Source organism: Falco rusticolus, chromosome 2 (genome assembly GCF_015220075.1).
Source record: "Falco rusticolus isolate bFalRus1 chromosome 2, bFalRus1.pri, whole genome shotgun sequence".
In the NCBI taxonomy this organism is placed as follows: Eukaryota; Metazoa; Chordata; class Aves; order Falconiformes; family Falconidae; genus Falco; species Falco rusticolus.
In genome coordinates, this window is record NC_051188.1 from 97,022,768 (window position 1) to 97,036,426 (window position 13,659).

The 13,659-nt window shown below is 37.1% G+C and overlaps 1 protein-coding gene across 1 annotated transcript in view; it reads left to right on the forward strand.

Moving 5' to 3' along the window:
* The window catches only part of ANOS1 (anosmin 1), a 140,279-nt gene that overhangs the window by 107,055 nt on the left and 19,565 nt on the right, over positions 1-13,659 (forward strand). The window contains exon 9 of the mRNA XM_037377503.1: positions 2,117-2,269. Coding sequence (XP_037233400.1) covers positions 2,117-2,269 — 153 coding nt within the window. The remainder of the gene's footprint in view (positions 1-2,116; positions 2,270-13,659) is intronic.

A 13,659-nucleotide genomic window follows, 5' to 3' on the forward strand; every position in this document is an offset into this window, starting at 1 on the left:
AAACTTCAAGATGTTTAGTTTCCAGTCCAGTCATCTTGACTGGCATTTCATGAGATTACGTTGCAACTCTGAGAAAAAACATGTAACTGAGTTTACATCAGATTGGCAGAAGGAATAATCAACCAAATGATGTTTATCAGGCTTTTTTGCTAGTCCTAATGTTAGGTCAGATCATCATAGTCTTTAAACATGATAGTAAATAAAGGCTTTCTATAACAAAACCCCTCTAAACTGGATCTGAGTAATGGGAATTGGACTGTATTGGTTTTGGTGCCATTCTGTGCTTACTCTGAGAAACCTTCAGTGGTACTGCTGTATCAACGCTCCATGGCCTCTCTAATGGTTTGTCTCTCATGGTCTATATCACCAATAGGTTTGTGGTGGCAGAGGACGGGTTTTGTTTCATTTTTCCCTCTACAAAACATTGTGTTTTTCAGAATCTGATGCAGATCACATCTGACTTCTTATTTACAAATCCTCTACCAACTGGAGTTCATTTACCTTATAACTCACGTGTGACTGCTGGTTTTATCATTTTCTGTCCATTCCAGTGGCACCCTTTTCCTACCATTGTCATAGCTAGATCTAAATTCCTTCCACAATTTTGCTTGGATAATATGTCCTCTCCTTGAATTTTTTACTTCAGAAAACAGTCCATCAGTAGTTTCAGTGAAGGTCTGCTATCTATTAATTTGTAATCTGTCTGCTGTCTGTCTAATCTGTATAGACTTTCTAATGCTTGTGCTTCATTTCGCTTTATTGTGGTGACCTTTTTAGGACTAAAGGGTTCATTAATTGTATTGTTTTTTAAACCAGAGTAATACTGTACTAAAAGCAATATTTTTATTTACTCATATACTTCAAGTATTTGACTGTTAAGTTCAAGTTATAAACATCCATTTAGTTAACAAACAGTATTTTCTTTTTGATTGTAAATCAGTGCCTGCAAGAACTGGAATACATATTTGGTTTACAGTAGAGTACTTCAATAATTTTATAGATGAATCTGAACATCCTTTCTGTTAAAGCCATAAAGTAAAGGATTCAAGATTTTTTTGAGCCTAAATCACTGATACCATGCATTTTAGTGGATAAAGAACTCTGCTGAGAAGTGTATTTGGGCCTTTTTGGACATTTTGTTAAAAAAATAGCTTACATTGAAAAGCAAATGGAAACTACTCCTGGAGGAGATGCAAATTCATCTTCTGATTCTCACTGAAGTTAGGTACAGAGCCAGCCAGTCCTGCTTGAGGTACTTTGAGAATACTTAGAAGCAGATGGAGAAGTACGAAAAATAAAAATAAAAAAAAATATTGCCTGAAATATTATCTAGGACATGACACTCATGGCCTGTCTTTATTTGGGGAGTTCCATGGCCTTGGGGAAGTAGGTCCAGAAGCAACATGCCAATTTTGCTGAAGTCGCACTGTCAGTTGCTCTGCTCTCGGTGGAATTAAGCTCTGTTTCGTTCGGTGGCTGCTCCTATTGTCAGAATAGAGAGTAGTCTGTAACCCACTGAAGTAATTTAGTCCTACAGACCTCTGTGAGCTTTGACCCTGGCTCTCTGGCGTTAAATTTCCCTATACTCAGAAATATGTTGCCTCACTATATTTGTATGCTGCACTTCTAGGAAATACAACAAAACTCTCTCTCTCGATCTTTATATAGAAATATTCTGAATTGGTGTCCTGTTTTTTCTGGAAGTGAAGCAGACAGAGGACAGCAAAGCAGAGATTTAGTAAAATTAAAATACTTTAACTTGAGGTACACCTAATAGATTTAAGCTTGTAGTTCTCTCTATCACTTTTTTATTTCCTTTTAAGTGGTATAAACATTATGGTTACCTTGAGAAAGAATTTGCTTAAGTTTGGTAGTTTTACTGTGATTTAAAACAAGCAAATAAAATGTAAAATTGAGCATTTTCATATTGAAATATATTTATCTTTTTCTGTCTTTGTCTAATTTTTTTTTCCTAATTGATTTTCAGGCAAATTATATGCTTTTCAACCATTATGAAGTTTGTTCTTTATATTAATTTAATTTAGGTAAGACATTGAAATTAGATAATTTGGATTAACGATTTCAGCACTATTAACATAGTCATTATACATTGCAGAGGAACGGGCATCTTCTGCTGGGAAACCCCAGAAAGGACTGGTAGATCCTTACCCAACTTTTCAAAGAAGAAAAACGACTCGTTTTCTTAAAATCGGAACGCCTTTCTATCAGGACAATCAACTTCAGGTCAAAGTCTACTGGAAGAAGACTGGTTTGTCAAATTTTTTGCTATTTTTTCTAAGGAGGAACTCTCATCAATGCCTTAGATTTGTAGAACGTTAATATGATGAACCTTACACAATAATTTGAATTTAAATCCTATGCCCATGCTTCCACACCTTTACCTTCATGTTACAGTGAAACATTGCCTCTCCTCTTTGTGTTATATCTGTGTAAATGCCTTGCAGAAGGAAATGACGTGAATTAGCTATCCAAAAATTACAGTCAGTGGTGCTGGGACACTGAATCCTCCCAGAGCTAAGATAATTTTTTGGGTAGAAATTGCTTCTGTGAAGTTTTAAATAGGGACACATAATTTGGCCTTAGGTTCCACAGAGCTTTTGCTGCTGTGAATGTTTGTCTCCCTGGAGTGTGGTTAAAGGGTCTCAAGCCCATGCAGTTCCCGGGCAGATATTCTGCTGATGCCACTGTACTATCACTTGTTGGACTTTGACAGCTGAGAAATGAGTAAGGAAATGAGTGTATATGGAAATCATGCAATGAAGTCACAAAAACTAAACTAGTTTGAACCACAAAATTTAGAGCTGTACTGATTCAATGTTAGAACCACAGTTAGGCTTTATGCAAAACTTTATCAGTCACCTTGAATTAGAACAGGATGAATAGTTGGCCAAAACCACTGGAAAAGTCTTGAAGTTGGTTTTCTGCTAGGCTGCATGCACTTCGGTTTTTAAGAAAAATCTAACAATTTTATGTTTAAGTCTTCCAGTCTAAAGGAAAATGACATAAATTTAGTGTTCAATCAGATTCAGAAATCAAAAAATTTTCTGGTCTTGCCCTCTAGGAGCATAGAGGTTATTATGCACTGCTCCAGCTTAGCCATAACAGGTTCATATGCTGTTATTTGAAAATGTGCTAACGTTTTTAGTGTTTTAACTTGGAGCAATCTACATGCATAGCACATACATTTTATGTATATGTATCTCACATATATAAAATCTGTTCAATTTTTGTGTTTCATATGAAGGGCTACAAAATGAAATTTTCTTCTGGAATTTTTCAAAGAGCTTTAGAAATATTTAAGGTCTTTTGGGTTTAGGTGTATGCAGCACCACCCAGAACAAGGAAAGGCTATATAATCATTCAGTTATGCTATGTAACAAAAGACTATGTCACACTGGATGGTGTGGATCGTGAGGGGTGTCCTTTGCTTCCTAAAAGTGGCTGCCTGTTTGAATGTTTACCTTTCTAGCCCTGCTATATCAAGTATTTTCAAATCAAATGCTTGTGTCTCCATGAAATCTGCAAGCTTTGGCTCAGCCTGACTACATACACATCTTAAATATCTGTTCCTATCTTGGCTATGTTAGTTTTCTTTTTTCTAGCTTTCCCCATTATATTTCATTTTGGCCTAGCTTCATGGAAAGCTGCAATAATTTAAAGTTTAAATAAAAGTTGAGGCATTTTTAAATGTGTATACTAAGGTCACCTAAAAATATATCTTTTTATCCAAAGTGAGATTTATATATTCTGAGCTTAGGACTGATCACCTTAAGCTTTAGCCTTCTGCCAACACGGTGTCAACTTATGGTCCAAGCTTTTTTTATTTTGTAGTCAAAAAAGAAAAGCAGGTGACTTCTGAAGCAATTACTACCACACAGCAGCAGAATCATTCTCTGGAGATACCTCTTTTCCTTAGTGAGTACAGAAGGGAGCCTAAACAATTCATTTGTAGAAGGCTTAGAGATGCCTAATGTCTCTGTGAGCTGAGGTTCAATTCTCAGCAGTCGGAAATAAAAAACCTGAGGGACAGGATTCAGTGATTAGACTATGATGTCTGCCACAGGGGTAAGGGAGAGCTGTGCAACCTACAGTTGGCAAACAAGATTCAGCCCAGTGGAACAATCGATCCAGCTGCAGCTGTTTTTTGGTCAGCCTGTTTCCAGTCCTGTGACCAAAATGCTAACATCATTAGTGAAACTCAGCTTATGAATAGTTTTCCGAAGTCACTGTTATAACTTAATGGAGGAAAAAGTCATGACCAGTACAGCAATATTCTTCTTGTTCCAAAGTAGATATCTTGAACTACATGTTTACTAATTACAACGGTAACTTAAGATACTGAGCTTATAAGTAGACATTGCATCATAGATACCTAAACATCTAAATGTGACATCTAAATCAGGAGCTGAATCCATATGCGTTGCATACCTGGAGGTAATATTTCTCTTAAAGGCTACAGATGCCTATAAAATGAAACAAGGTAGTCAGAATTCTCATGGTGGCTCATAGTTTGGAAATAACAGAGTTTGGAAGTGGTGTAATCTCCACAATTGGAGATCTTCCAAGGCAGATATGGCACAGACCTGTTAGAAATGAGAGGGATTTACATGTGGTCACCTTGTGCCAGGGGTGGACTAATTGAGTTGCTGAGTAGCTGACTCATCTTGTGTGAATCTGTGTACACCCAGTTAAATAAGGTGGACAGACACCCAGAGGTCGATTTTGGTTGCATGCTGGGAGCAAGCTCTATCCCATGCACTAGGGTGTTTAGGATATGCCCCAGCCATGCGGTGGAAAATGCCTTCATTTTTCTCACAAAAAAAACAGTGTTAGCAAAGGTGTTGAAGAGGGGCAGAATATGGAAGTCTGTCACGCTTTTTTCTTTTCTTTTTTTAAAAGAAAATGTCTGTGTTCTGAGTGACAGCACTTGCAGTAACTCAGCAGGAGCCGTTGCCTCTTGTGGAACTGAAATATAGCCAGTTACCTGCTCCTGAGAAGCCAGCAGCTTCTATAAACTCTTACAGGAGTTTGGAGGTTATGTAGTACATGGATGAGGAACTGACTGTAAATTTACTAGTGACAATTTACTGCGGAGCAAGTCTGTTTCACCGTGCGAGGAGCACAGCAGGAGAAGCATATTGGCTGTGTGCTGTCTTTATGAAAGGCAGCAGTTACTGGAGCCAGCTGCGTTGGAAACTGTACCCACACATCTTTCTCCTTTACGAACTGCACGGTCTCAAGTTGTGTTCAGGGAGTTGTAGGAGGTGTAGCAGTGCAGCATCTATAATAGGAAATACTGAGAGAGAATTTACCTTAGCCTGCTCTATGGCCTCACACCTGGGCTATGTTCATTGCAGACAGGTAGGCAATCAGAGTTCAAAACCTTCCCGACAGGGAATTTATCCCTTTGTCTCCTACATGGTTGGTGAAAACAGGAGTCCCTGTTAATTGCTCTAATATTCTCATTATTTTGTAGTTTTCTATTTAAAACAACACTTTTTTGGTGGAGGAACACAGCCATTCTGTAGTCCTAAATTAGGATGTCTGACTTCAAACAAACGAACAAACAAACAAATTTAAGAAACTATCATGAAACCATGTGAAATAAGTATATTGATAATGATAAGAGTTCCCATGATATAGAAAAGATTTCAGGAAATAAAACCCTCAAATTGGAACACGTTGGACATTTGCAAATTAAGCAAAATTTCAGTTGGTTGTGGCAATTTTTGCTTTGTCTGGTTTGGTTGTCAAGGTTTTTTGTGCTTTTTGTGATAGACTTCATGGTCCTAACAAGAGATGGTTACAGTGGTGATGAAATTAATACATTATTTAGATCCTGGATTTTTTTTTTAGGATAAAGATGTTTAAACCAATATGTTATGTTGACATAGTTTCTTTTAGCTGTAATGAAAACTTTTAACAGTTACTGCAACAGCAATCTTTCTTTTAGTAAGAATAATGTTACTAATTTTCTGTTTTCTGCTCAGAATTTTTGTTGTATTTCTGATTTCAGTGGTTGTACAATTCTATGCAAACCTCAGATTTTTTTATTTTCTCCAAAACTAAGATGTCTCTACAGATGTGTTTTTTACTGCCTCACATCACAGCACACCACAGATTACAGAAACAAGAAGAAGGAAAGACCTGTGTGGATTTCTTATACCACTTAAGGAAAGGCAAAGATGTTACACAAATATGTTCCTAAGGTTGTTTTAGATTATCAGTCCCTTTGTTAGCTGAAAAATTGTTTTGCTTTTGAATTTGAACCATTTCACTCTGTCTAAAAAGGACAAAATAGATCAGAATCGTAGAATAATTTAAATGGGTTAGAAGGGACGTCTGGAAGTCAGATGGTCCCACCATCTGCTCGAAGTAAAAGTAACTCTGAAGTTAAATTGCTCAGTCCTATCTTTAAGGCCCTATAACACATGTTGTTATTGTTTTCTGAATGACAGGGAATTCGTCCTCTATGAATACCAGGCTGCAGGGGCCACCTAGGTTTATTGCAGTGTACCTTAGGATTTCCAGAAGGCACGGTGAAGTCTCTTGACATTCAAAGATAGTTCTTCCATCACTACAGAGATGTATTCCTCAGTGTCATTTGCAGATGTGCCTCTAGGAAAGCCAGTGAAAGAACACAATGATGACATCAGGGCTGAAGCTCTTGTCTTTGTATCATCTCTCTGAATAGAATTCATCAGACCTCAGTCCTGTGCAGGATCTGCAATAGGGCGGGTGTTGCAAACTACTACTGAACTGGCTTTATTATACAGTAGAGAAGTGAGCACTTATCAGTACTCAGAAACTGAACAGTGTTTGAGTTAAATCCTGAGTAAGTGGATGGAAGATCCTATTTCCATATATATGCTCATAATGTGCCACAGTTGGGTAGGAGGAAAGAGTTATCTAGACCTGGTTTTCAAGTGTAATTTCTTAAGTCCCATTAGCTTCAGTAAGCATGAGGTATGAATGGAATGTAGGATCTGGACTTTACATTAAAATAAAGCTCTTTCTGAAATCTTTCAGTTTGAATGCTTTGGTATGATGGCAATAATAACTTTACTTCAGGATGTATGCTAGCGAAATACCTCCACACGTCAAGCAGTACAAGGTGCTTAGCAAATGCACATAATTTTGCTAGGCAAAGTCATCACAAAAGCATATTGCAATTATATGAATACAATAGCTTCTTTCTGAAAGAAGAAAATGTCTTTCACTTGCTGCCTCTGACTTAGGCCTGGGATTAGAGAAACACAGTACATTCCTTAAACAGCATGAATCCCACTTTTGTAAATGGAAAGAAAAACTTGCTTGTGGCCAGTTTTTTTGGCCATCTCGACTGTGAAATTAGAAATTATGTGCTATTTATGTCAAATAGTGAAGTCGATATAAACAAGTCACTTTTAACTCCTCGGTGCTGGAGTCACAGAGTACCATCCATTAACAAGAATGGATGCACTCTGAACTCCCTACTTAAAAGGATTAGTTACTTAGGATAAATAAGGTCCTCAGTATCTTATACAGTAATCAAGACTGAAAGTGTGAAAATAAAAAGATCCTTGTGTTTCCTCTGCTCCTCAGTGGATTAGCAACTAGAAAGCTGAGGTTTTGGACTTCAGCTGAAAAGCCTTCAAGCTGCTGCAAATTAGTGTATGAAAATAAGATACTTCCCACAGATGGAAAAAAAGTTATTCTTTATGAACTCACTGCATTAATTCTCATCACTTGCTGCAATAATACATGAAAATATTGGTATGTAGTTTAGTATGATGATTTCTTTCCAATGCAACATGTCACAATATTGTCTAACCTATTACTGTGCCTCCACTACTATTTTCTTAGTGCCTGTTATTTGAGGATAATGTAACTCTCCTTGTTCAGGTAAAGCTTTAGTATACTTCACATTTCTTTGAATGAAGTCTTTGTACATTTATATCCTACTGTTTAAATTAAACATTTAAAGTACTGCTAGATATTTAAAATCAATATATCTGCCTCTTGGTTTTGCTTAAAAAGGCAAATATTTAAAATACATTAAGACTTGGCTTCAGCCTTCTTTCTTTGTGTTTCTGGTAAATGCTAAAGCAGAAAAAAAAAAAGAACACTTAAGGCAGGGAGTGGTAAAGAATCCTCCATTGTCTGATAAATCAACCAAACAAGAATAATGAATTAAATTACAGGGAAGAATAAAATGCAAGGCAAGGCAAAGCAAACAGAAAGCTGCCATGAATGCTTTTAAAACCAGATCTTAGGAAAACAAAATTAACTTTCACTTAGTTCAGGGAGATAAATGAAGTGACTGTATGTGCTGACTCTTTGTTTGCAATAAGGTATTTCATACGCAGGTTTTAAAATAATTGAAAGCTTTCCCCATGTTGTCCAATGGTCCTTTCTTGTGCAACTAAAGCCATTGAAGTTAATGAAACCCTTCAATGCCAGCTGGAATTCCTAGATGTTATTGTAAAGAATTCAGCAGTTGTAGCTTAACACTAATGAATTATTTAGTTCAGTGTTAACTGTTGCGCTAGGAAGATCAGTGTTTGAGCAGCTGGCCTTTTTCTAATTATCAATATTTAAGCAGTAAAATATTTGTACTTGAAGGTATCACTATGGTCCAGGTGGTTTTCTTTGAACAAGACCTTGCTGTTAGTTGTAGTGAAGTATACACCAATATATGTATTGCCCTCATACTTCCATGTGAATAAAGAGATACTGGTATGTATAATGTGCATTTGTATTTAGGGATTTAATTAGTAAAGCTGGCCTCAAGCACAGGAATCTTTGACTAGATCACCTTTTTAGAAATTCACCAGTAAACATCGTATAATTTGCCTTTCCACATGTGCTACAGCTGACTCCAATGCCTGTAACCTGTGGGCTTCCCCAGCATCCTGCCTGGGGAGGTAGGTAATGTTATCAGCTTTAACTGTTGGGAGAAATTATTCCAGAGTTAAAAGAATATCCTTTCAGAAGCATCCTCTCTATGTGATTCCTACTCCTCCCTGACTTTGTCTTACATAGCCCTAGTGTAGTTCCACGAAAAAGCTCTTTGCCTTTTTGCTGCTTGGAGAGAATGAAAAGGGGAGCATCTGACCATCTCCAGTTATGTTTGTTGTTCTTTATAAACTGGCTACAGGACTCTATTTGGTTTACATTTGGTTTATGTCCAAATGTGAATTGTAATCAATACTTAAAATGTTGCTGGTGGGAGTCATGAAAAACATCAACAAGTACTACGATTTGGTAGAGCAGATAGTGTGCAACTTCTCAAATAGTATGCAGTTGTTCAGTGGGACAAATAATAAAGTTTTAAAATCACATTTACAATAGTAGCAGCCTCAGTGGCACCTCCCCTGCGAATGGGACAGTATCGGGGATTCTTTTCAAGGTCACAGTTTACTGTATTTCTTTGTTTCTGCAGGCAAAACAGAAAATCATTACTGGTTGCCTCTCACTTGCTTCCAAACCTCCATACCTTCCAGGGTAGGTGGTTAAAGCTGTTAGTATGAAAGACTTAGGGGCAAGTCTGCCCAATGTTTAGTCCCAGGAATGTATTTGGAACTGATGCAAAGTGAGCCAGGAGATTGAGTATCACAAGCCAAATCAGAGCTACACACTGTGGTCCCAGAGCTCAGACAGCACAGAAGACTGATTTTGCTTAACAGGTCCCCACTGATGTCAGCTGAAGGCAGATAGCGGCTGTGCTGGAGTAGTTTGGTCCAGAACATTCATCAGACTAGATCTAACACTTTGTATGGTTGATGCACTTAATGCTTCATTTTAAAATTTAAATAGTGTGTGCTGTTCACAAGCCTGAATCGTACTCCAGGATGCCTTTAGTAATTGTGAAAGCATATTTAATTTGGCTTAATTTATACATTTTAAAAAAGTCATCCTTTTTTTCTGAAATACAAATTTAATCTTGATTTCTTTTGAATTTTGTTAAAAGATTAAGTAGAAATGTAATTGCAAATTCCCTTGTCTATAAGTGCAGTCTAAAGATTGATCATCGTTATGTGGGATGAGTACCTACAGTCAAACTGCAGATACACATTTAATATTCCATTACAAAGTAATTTATCAAGACTTAACTCACTGCAAGGCATTAAAAAAAATTAATTGGTCAACTAATAAACTCTTACCTGATTTTTAATTCTTCAGGGAAAATTTTTTTTTTCAACAACACCATCTTTATGTACCTTCAGTAATACCTGTCTACCCATTACACAATTTTCTACATTTCTTATTACTTCTTGAGTATTACCACAACCTGTAAGGTTAATAATTTTAATAACAGATGCAGAACTTTATATATATATATAGTGTCTGTAAAATTGTGAGTGGAAATGTCTGTTATTAGGCAGTCTAAATAACTGAGGGATAAAATGGCAGGCTTTTTACCGTCCAGTTCTTCCCCTCCTTTCCCTAAACTGTATCACTAGGTCACATTCTGTCAAAGCTTTGTCTTAAATGCTCACACTATCATACCTGGAACAATCCTGCCATTACTAGTGTGAGTAAAAAGATCCTGAGGTACTGCAATTTAGCAAGATATTTTTCATTAGCTGTGGACTAATAACTGCTCATGAGTACTCTCTTAGCTTGCCTAAATTCTGAAGTAAAATATGTAGCTTATGATCCAGGGGAGGTTAAGCTATCAGCAGGTAGTCATCATGCTTATAGTGAAGGTGGTTTAAACTAACGAGTGTCCTCTTGTAAATTGGGTCAGTTTTCCTCCACATGCCTCTTTTTAACCTGTATTGTTTAACTAGCCTAGTTTATAAGGTGTCTACAAAACCAGTTCCATAAACACCTCGGACAGGGAACGAGACTGGACTGTTTGAGTGAGTAACTAGAGTTGGAGGAAAAGACACCAAAAAGGGTATCTGACATTGAAGTTATAATCTCAATGTAAAGATGTCACGTGTGCAATTGATGAATAATGAGTTCTTAAACACCAGTTCCTTTTACTCCTGTGACCATAAACTGAATATAAAAATATCCATAGCAGTCTAGACCAAAGGTCCATCCCAACAGGTTCTTGTCAGTGGCCAAAAGCAAATCCAAGGGAACGTAAGAATAGGCCAAGTATATAATGATACTTCTGCAGGTTATTGTCCCAGCTTCAAACAGCTTCTAGCTCATGGTATTTCCTGAGCCCAGTGTGATTTCACTGTATTTATTAACTTTGGATTCAATTCTCCTTCATGATAATATCCAGTGTCTCACCAGGGTCACATAAAATTTGGGCATCTGAAACGTCCCACGTTATGGAGTTGCAGAGTTTTAAGTGCTTGTTCTGTGAAGAACCATTTTTTTTTTCCTCCTCTGAAGCCACTTCCTTTAGCTTCATTTGAGTACTAATTCTTACACTGGAGACACAGAAAACAGTCAAACTCTGTTCACCCTATCTGTATGCACATGATTTTATAGATATTTGACCTGGGCTTGCTGTGTTCTTTTTCTTGTAGACTCAGTAGTCTTAGAATCTGCATATTAATGACATTATCTTTATGAATAAAAATTCAGCAGAGCAAGATGCTGGTATGGCATGGCATGATGCATACCATGAAAGTCCAGTTTTGGAACTTGACGGAGCATTTTTCATGCATGCAAACTCACCTGTACGGCTTTTGCATAGGGTATGAGAGAGAAGGCAGTAGCAAGTGCACCTCTGCGTCTCCTCCCACTGCAGATTTAGGGGTAAGATGGGTCTGTACCTTAATTCTGGAACTGGGAAGTTCCAGATTACCTACCATCAATATAGCCTCCCCACCTAAATGAGCATTCAGGTTTGTCAAAGTTACACAGAAGGCTAAAGTTAATGATAGAGTACCTAGTGACATTTTAAATAGATGTATAATCATAGTAAGCCTTGGACTTGTTTGCTTGTGTTTTTTGCTTTTTCATTAAATTCAAGTTTTGGATGCTTAGATACCTTTGAAAATCTGGCTGTGACGGAGTAACGTGGGAAGCTTCTGTTCATGCTACAAGCAGCTATTGTGAGACTGGGAGCTTACAAGAGGCAAATTTCCTTGTAATAGAAACCCAGAATGAGATACTGTTGAACTCACTTTGTATAGGATGTTGTGTGAGGGTAGAGGTAATCCGTCTTAGAGATGATCCCAAACTTAAATCCCTCAATATAAACATCTTTAAACCTTGAGGGTTTCTAGGTCTAGATATTGATACAAATACTGTGGCCCAGGCCTGTCTTTAAATCGTACACTAATTGTTAATATACTTTTTGGAAAGGCTTATCATTGTACTATACAAAGAATGTGTTCTATAGAAAGGAAGTTTGTTTTAAATGGCATAATGTGGGAAACCAAATCTTTGTGATTTAATCGATACTGCTTATATTCCATGTAAGAGCAGGAAACAGTATAGTTTGCCTTGTTAGGTGCTGTTTATTGAGTTAAGTTGAAATGTTAACTGAGGGTTTTGGTGTTTATTTTAATCATACTGCTTGAATAGGCGATTATTAAAAAGTTCTTTTCCTCAGAGGTGTCATGAATACCATGAATTTCATAACCAAACATTTGACACTTTGGATTTTTTTTTCTCTTTTTTTTTTTTTTACCACTGGGTGAATCAATGCACAGGCAGCTTAAGAGCCAGAGCTGTTTTCATTTCATTTTTTTAAGAGAAACTTAACTAAAATGCATGAGACAGAACACATTGACAACATAGTTTGTACATGGAAAAGAGGAGTGCAGAGGCTCACAATGCATTAGTGCATCAATGCAGCATTTTATCATTAGTTGAAGGTAAATTGTGTTTACCTATGTATCCTAGGACTGATAACTCTACATTTGCTGAACTGAAATAAGTAAAATAACACTTGTTATTCTATCACTATTTCTTGTCCTGTCATAAGCTTCAGATTGCAAATGTTGGCAAGAAATGCTGTGATTCAGAGAGGCATAGAATGGCTCGTGAGCCAATATGTGAAGAAATAGATAAGTGTAATGATCAAGTATTGACTGAGATCATGTTTCGCTTCTCTGCTGTAAGCTGAAGTATTACTTCCTAACCCGTTTTTCAGTCATGCTAGTATTACGGTGCAATAAATACCATGTGGATCACTTTATACTAATCGTGTCTTCAAAACTGAAGCAACTATTAGTAAATAACACTGCTTTGTTTATTCACTTGGATTTTGCCCATATTTAAGCCTTCCCTGCATATTTTTCAGAACCTTTCCAGCAACTGAGTTTTAGCAGAAAAAGTGTTTATGGAAACTTGCATATTGTAGAACTCTGTGTTGACATGGAAGAGAATGTTGGCCTGATAAACAGATGAGCACAAGCCTGACAGAGAAGAAGACACTTCTTCGTAGTCTGTCTCAACTATTTGCGTAATAGTTCTTGGTATGGAAATACAGGCAGGTTATGCTGCAGAGCAAGCGCTGCTGCTCATCCTTCTGCCAGGATGGCGGGTTGGAAGCAGTGCTGTCTTGTATTAGATCCACAGTTTTAAATGTGTATCAGGGGTTACGTACTGGGAGAAGATAGAGCAGGAACGTTTCTTCAAGAAGCCTTTGACTTGTACACAGCTTTGGGCACTTCAGAGATGATAAAATGTTTTTCTTTATGCAAGGCATCATATATTTCACTGTTTACCATTGTGACT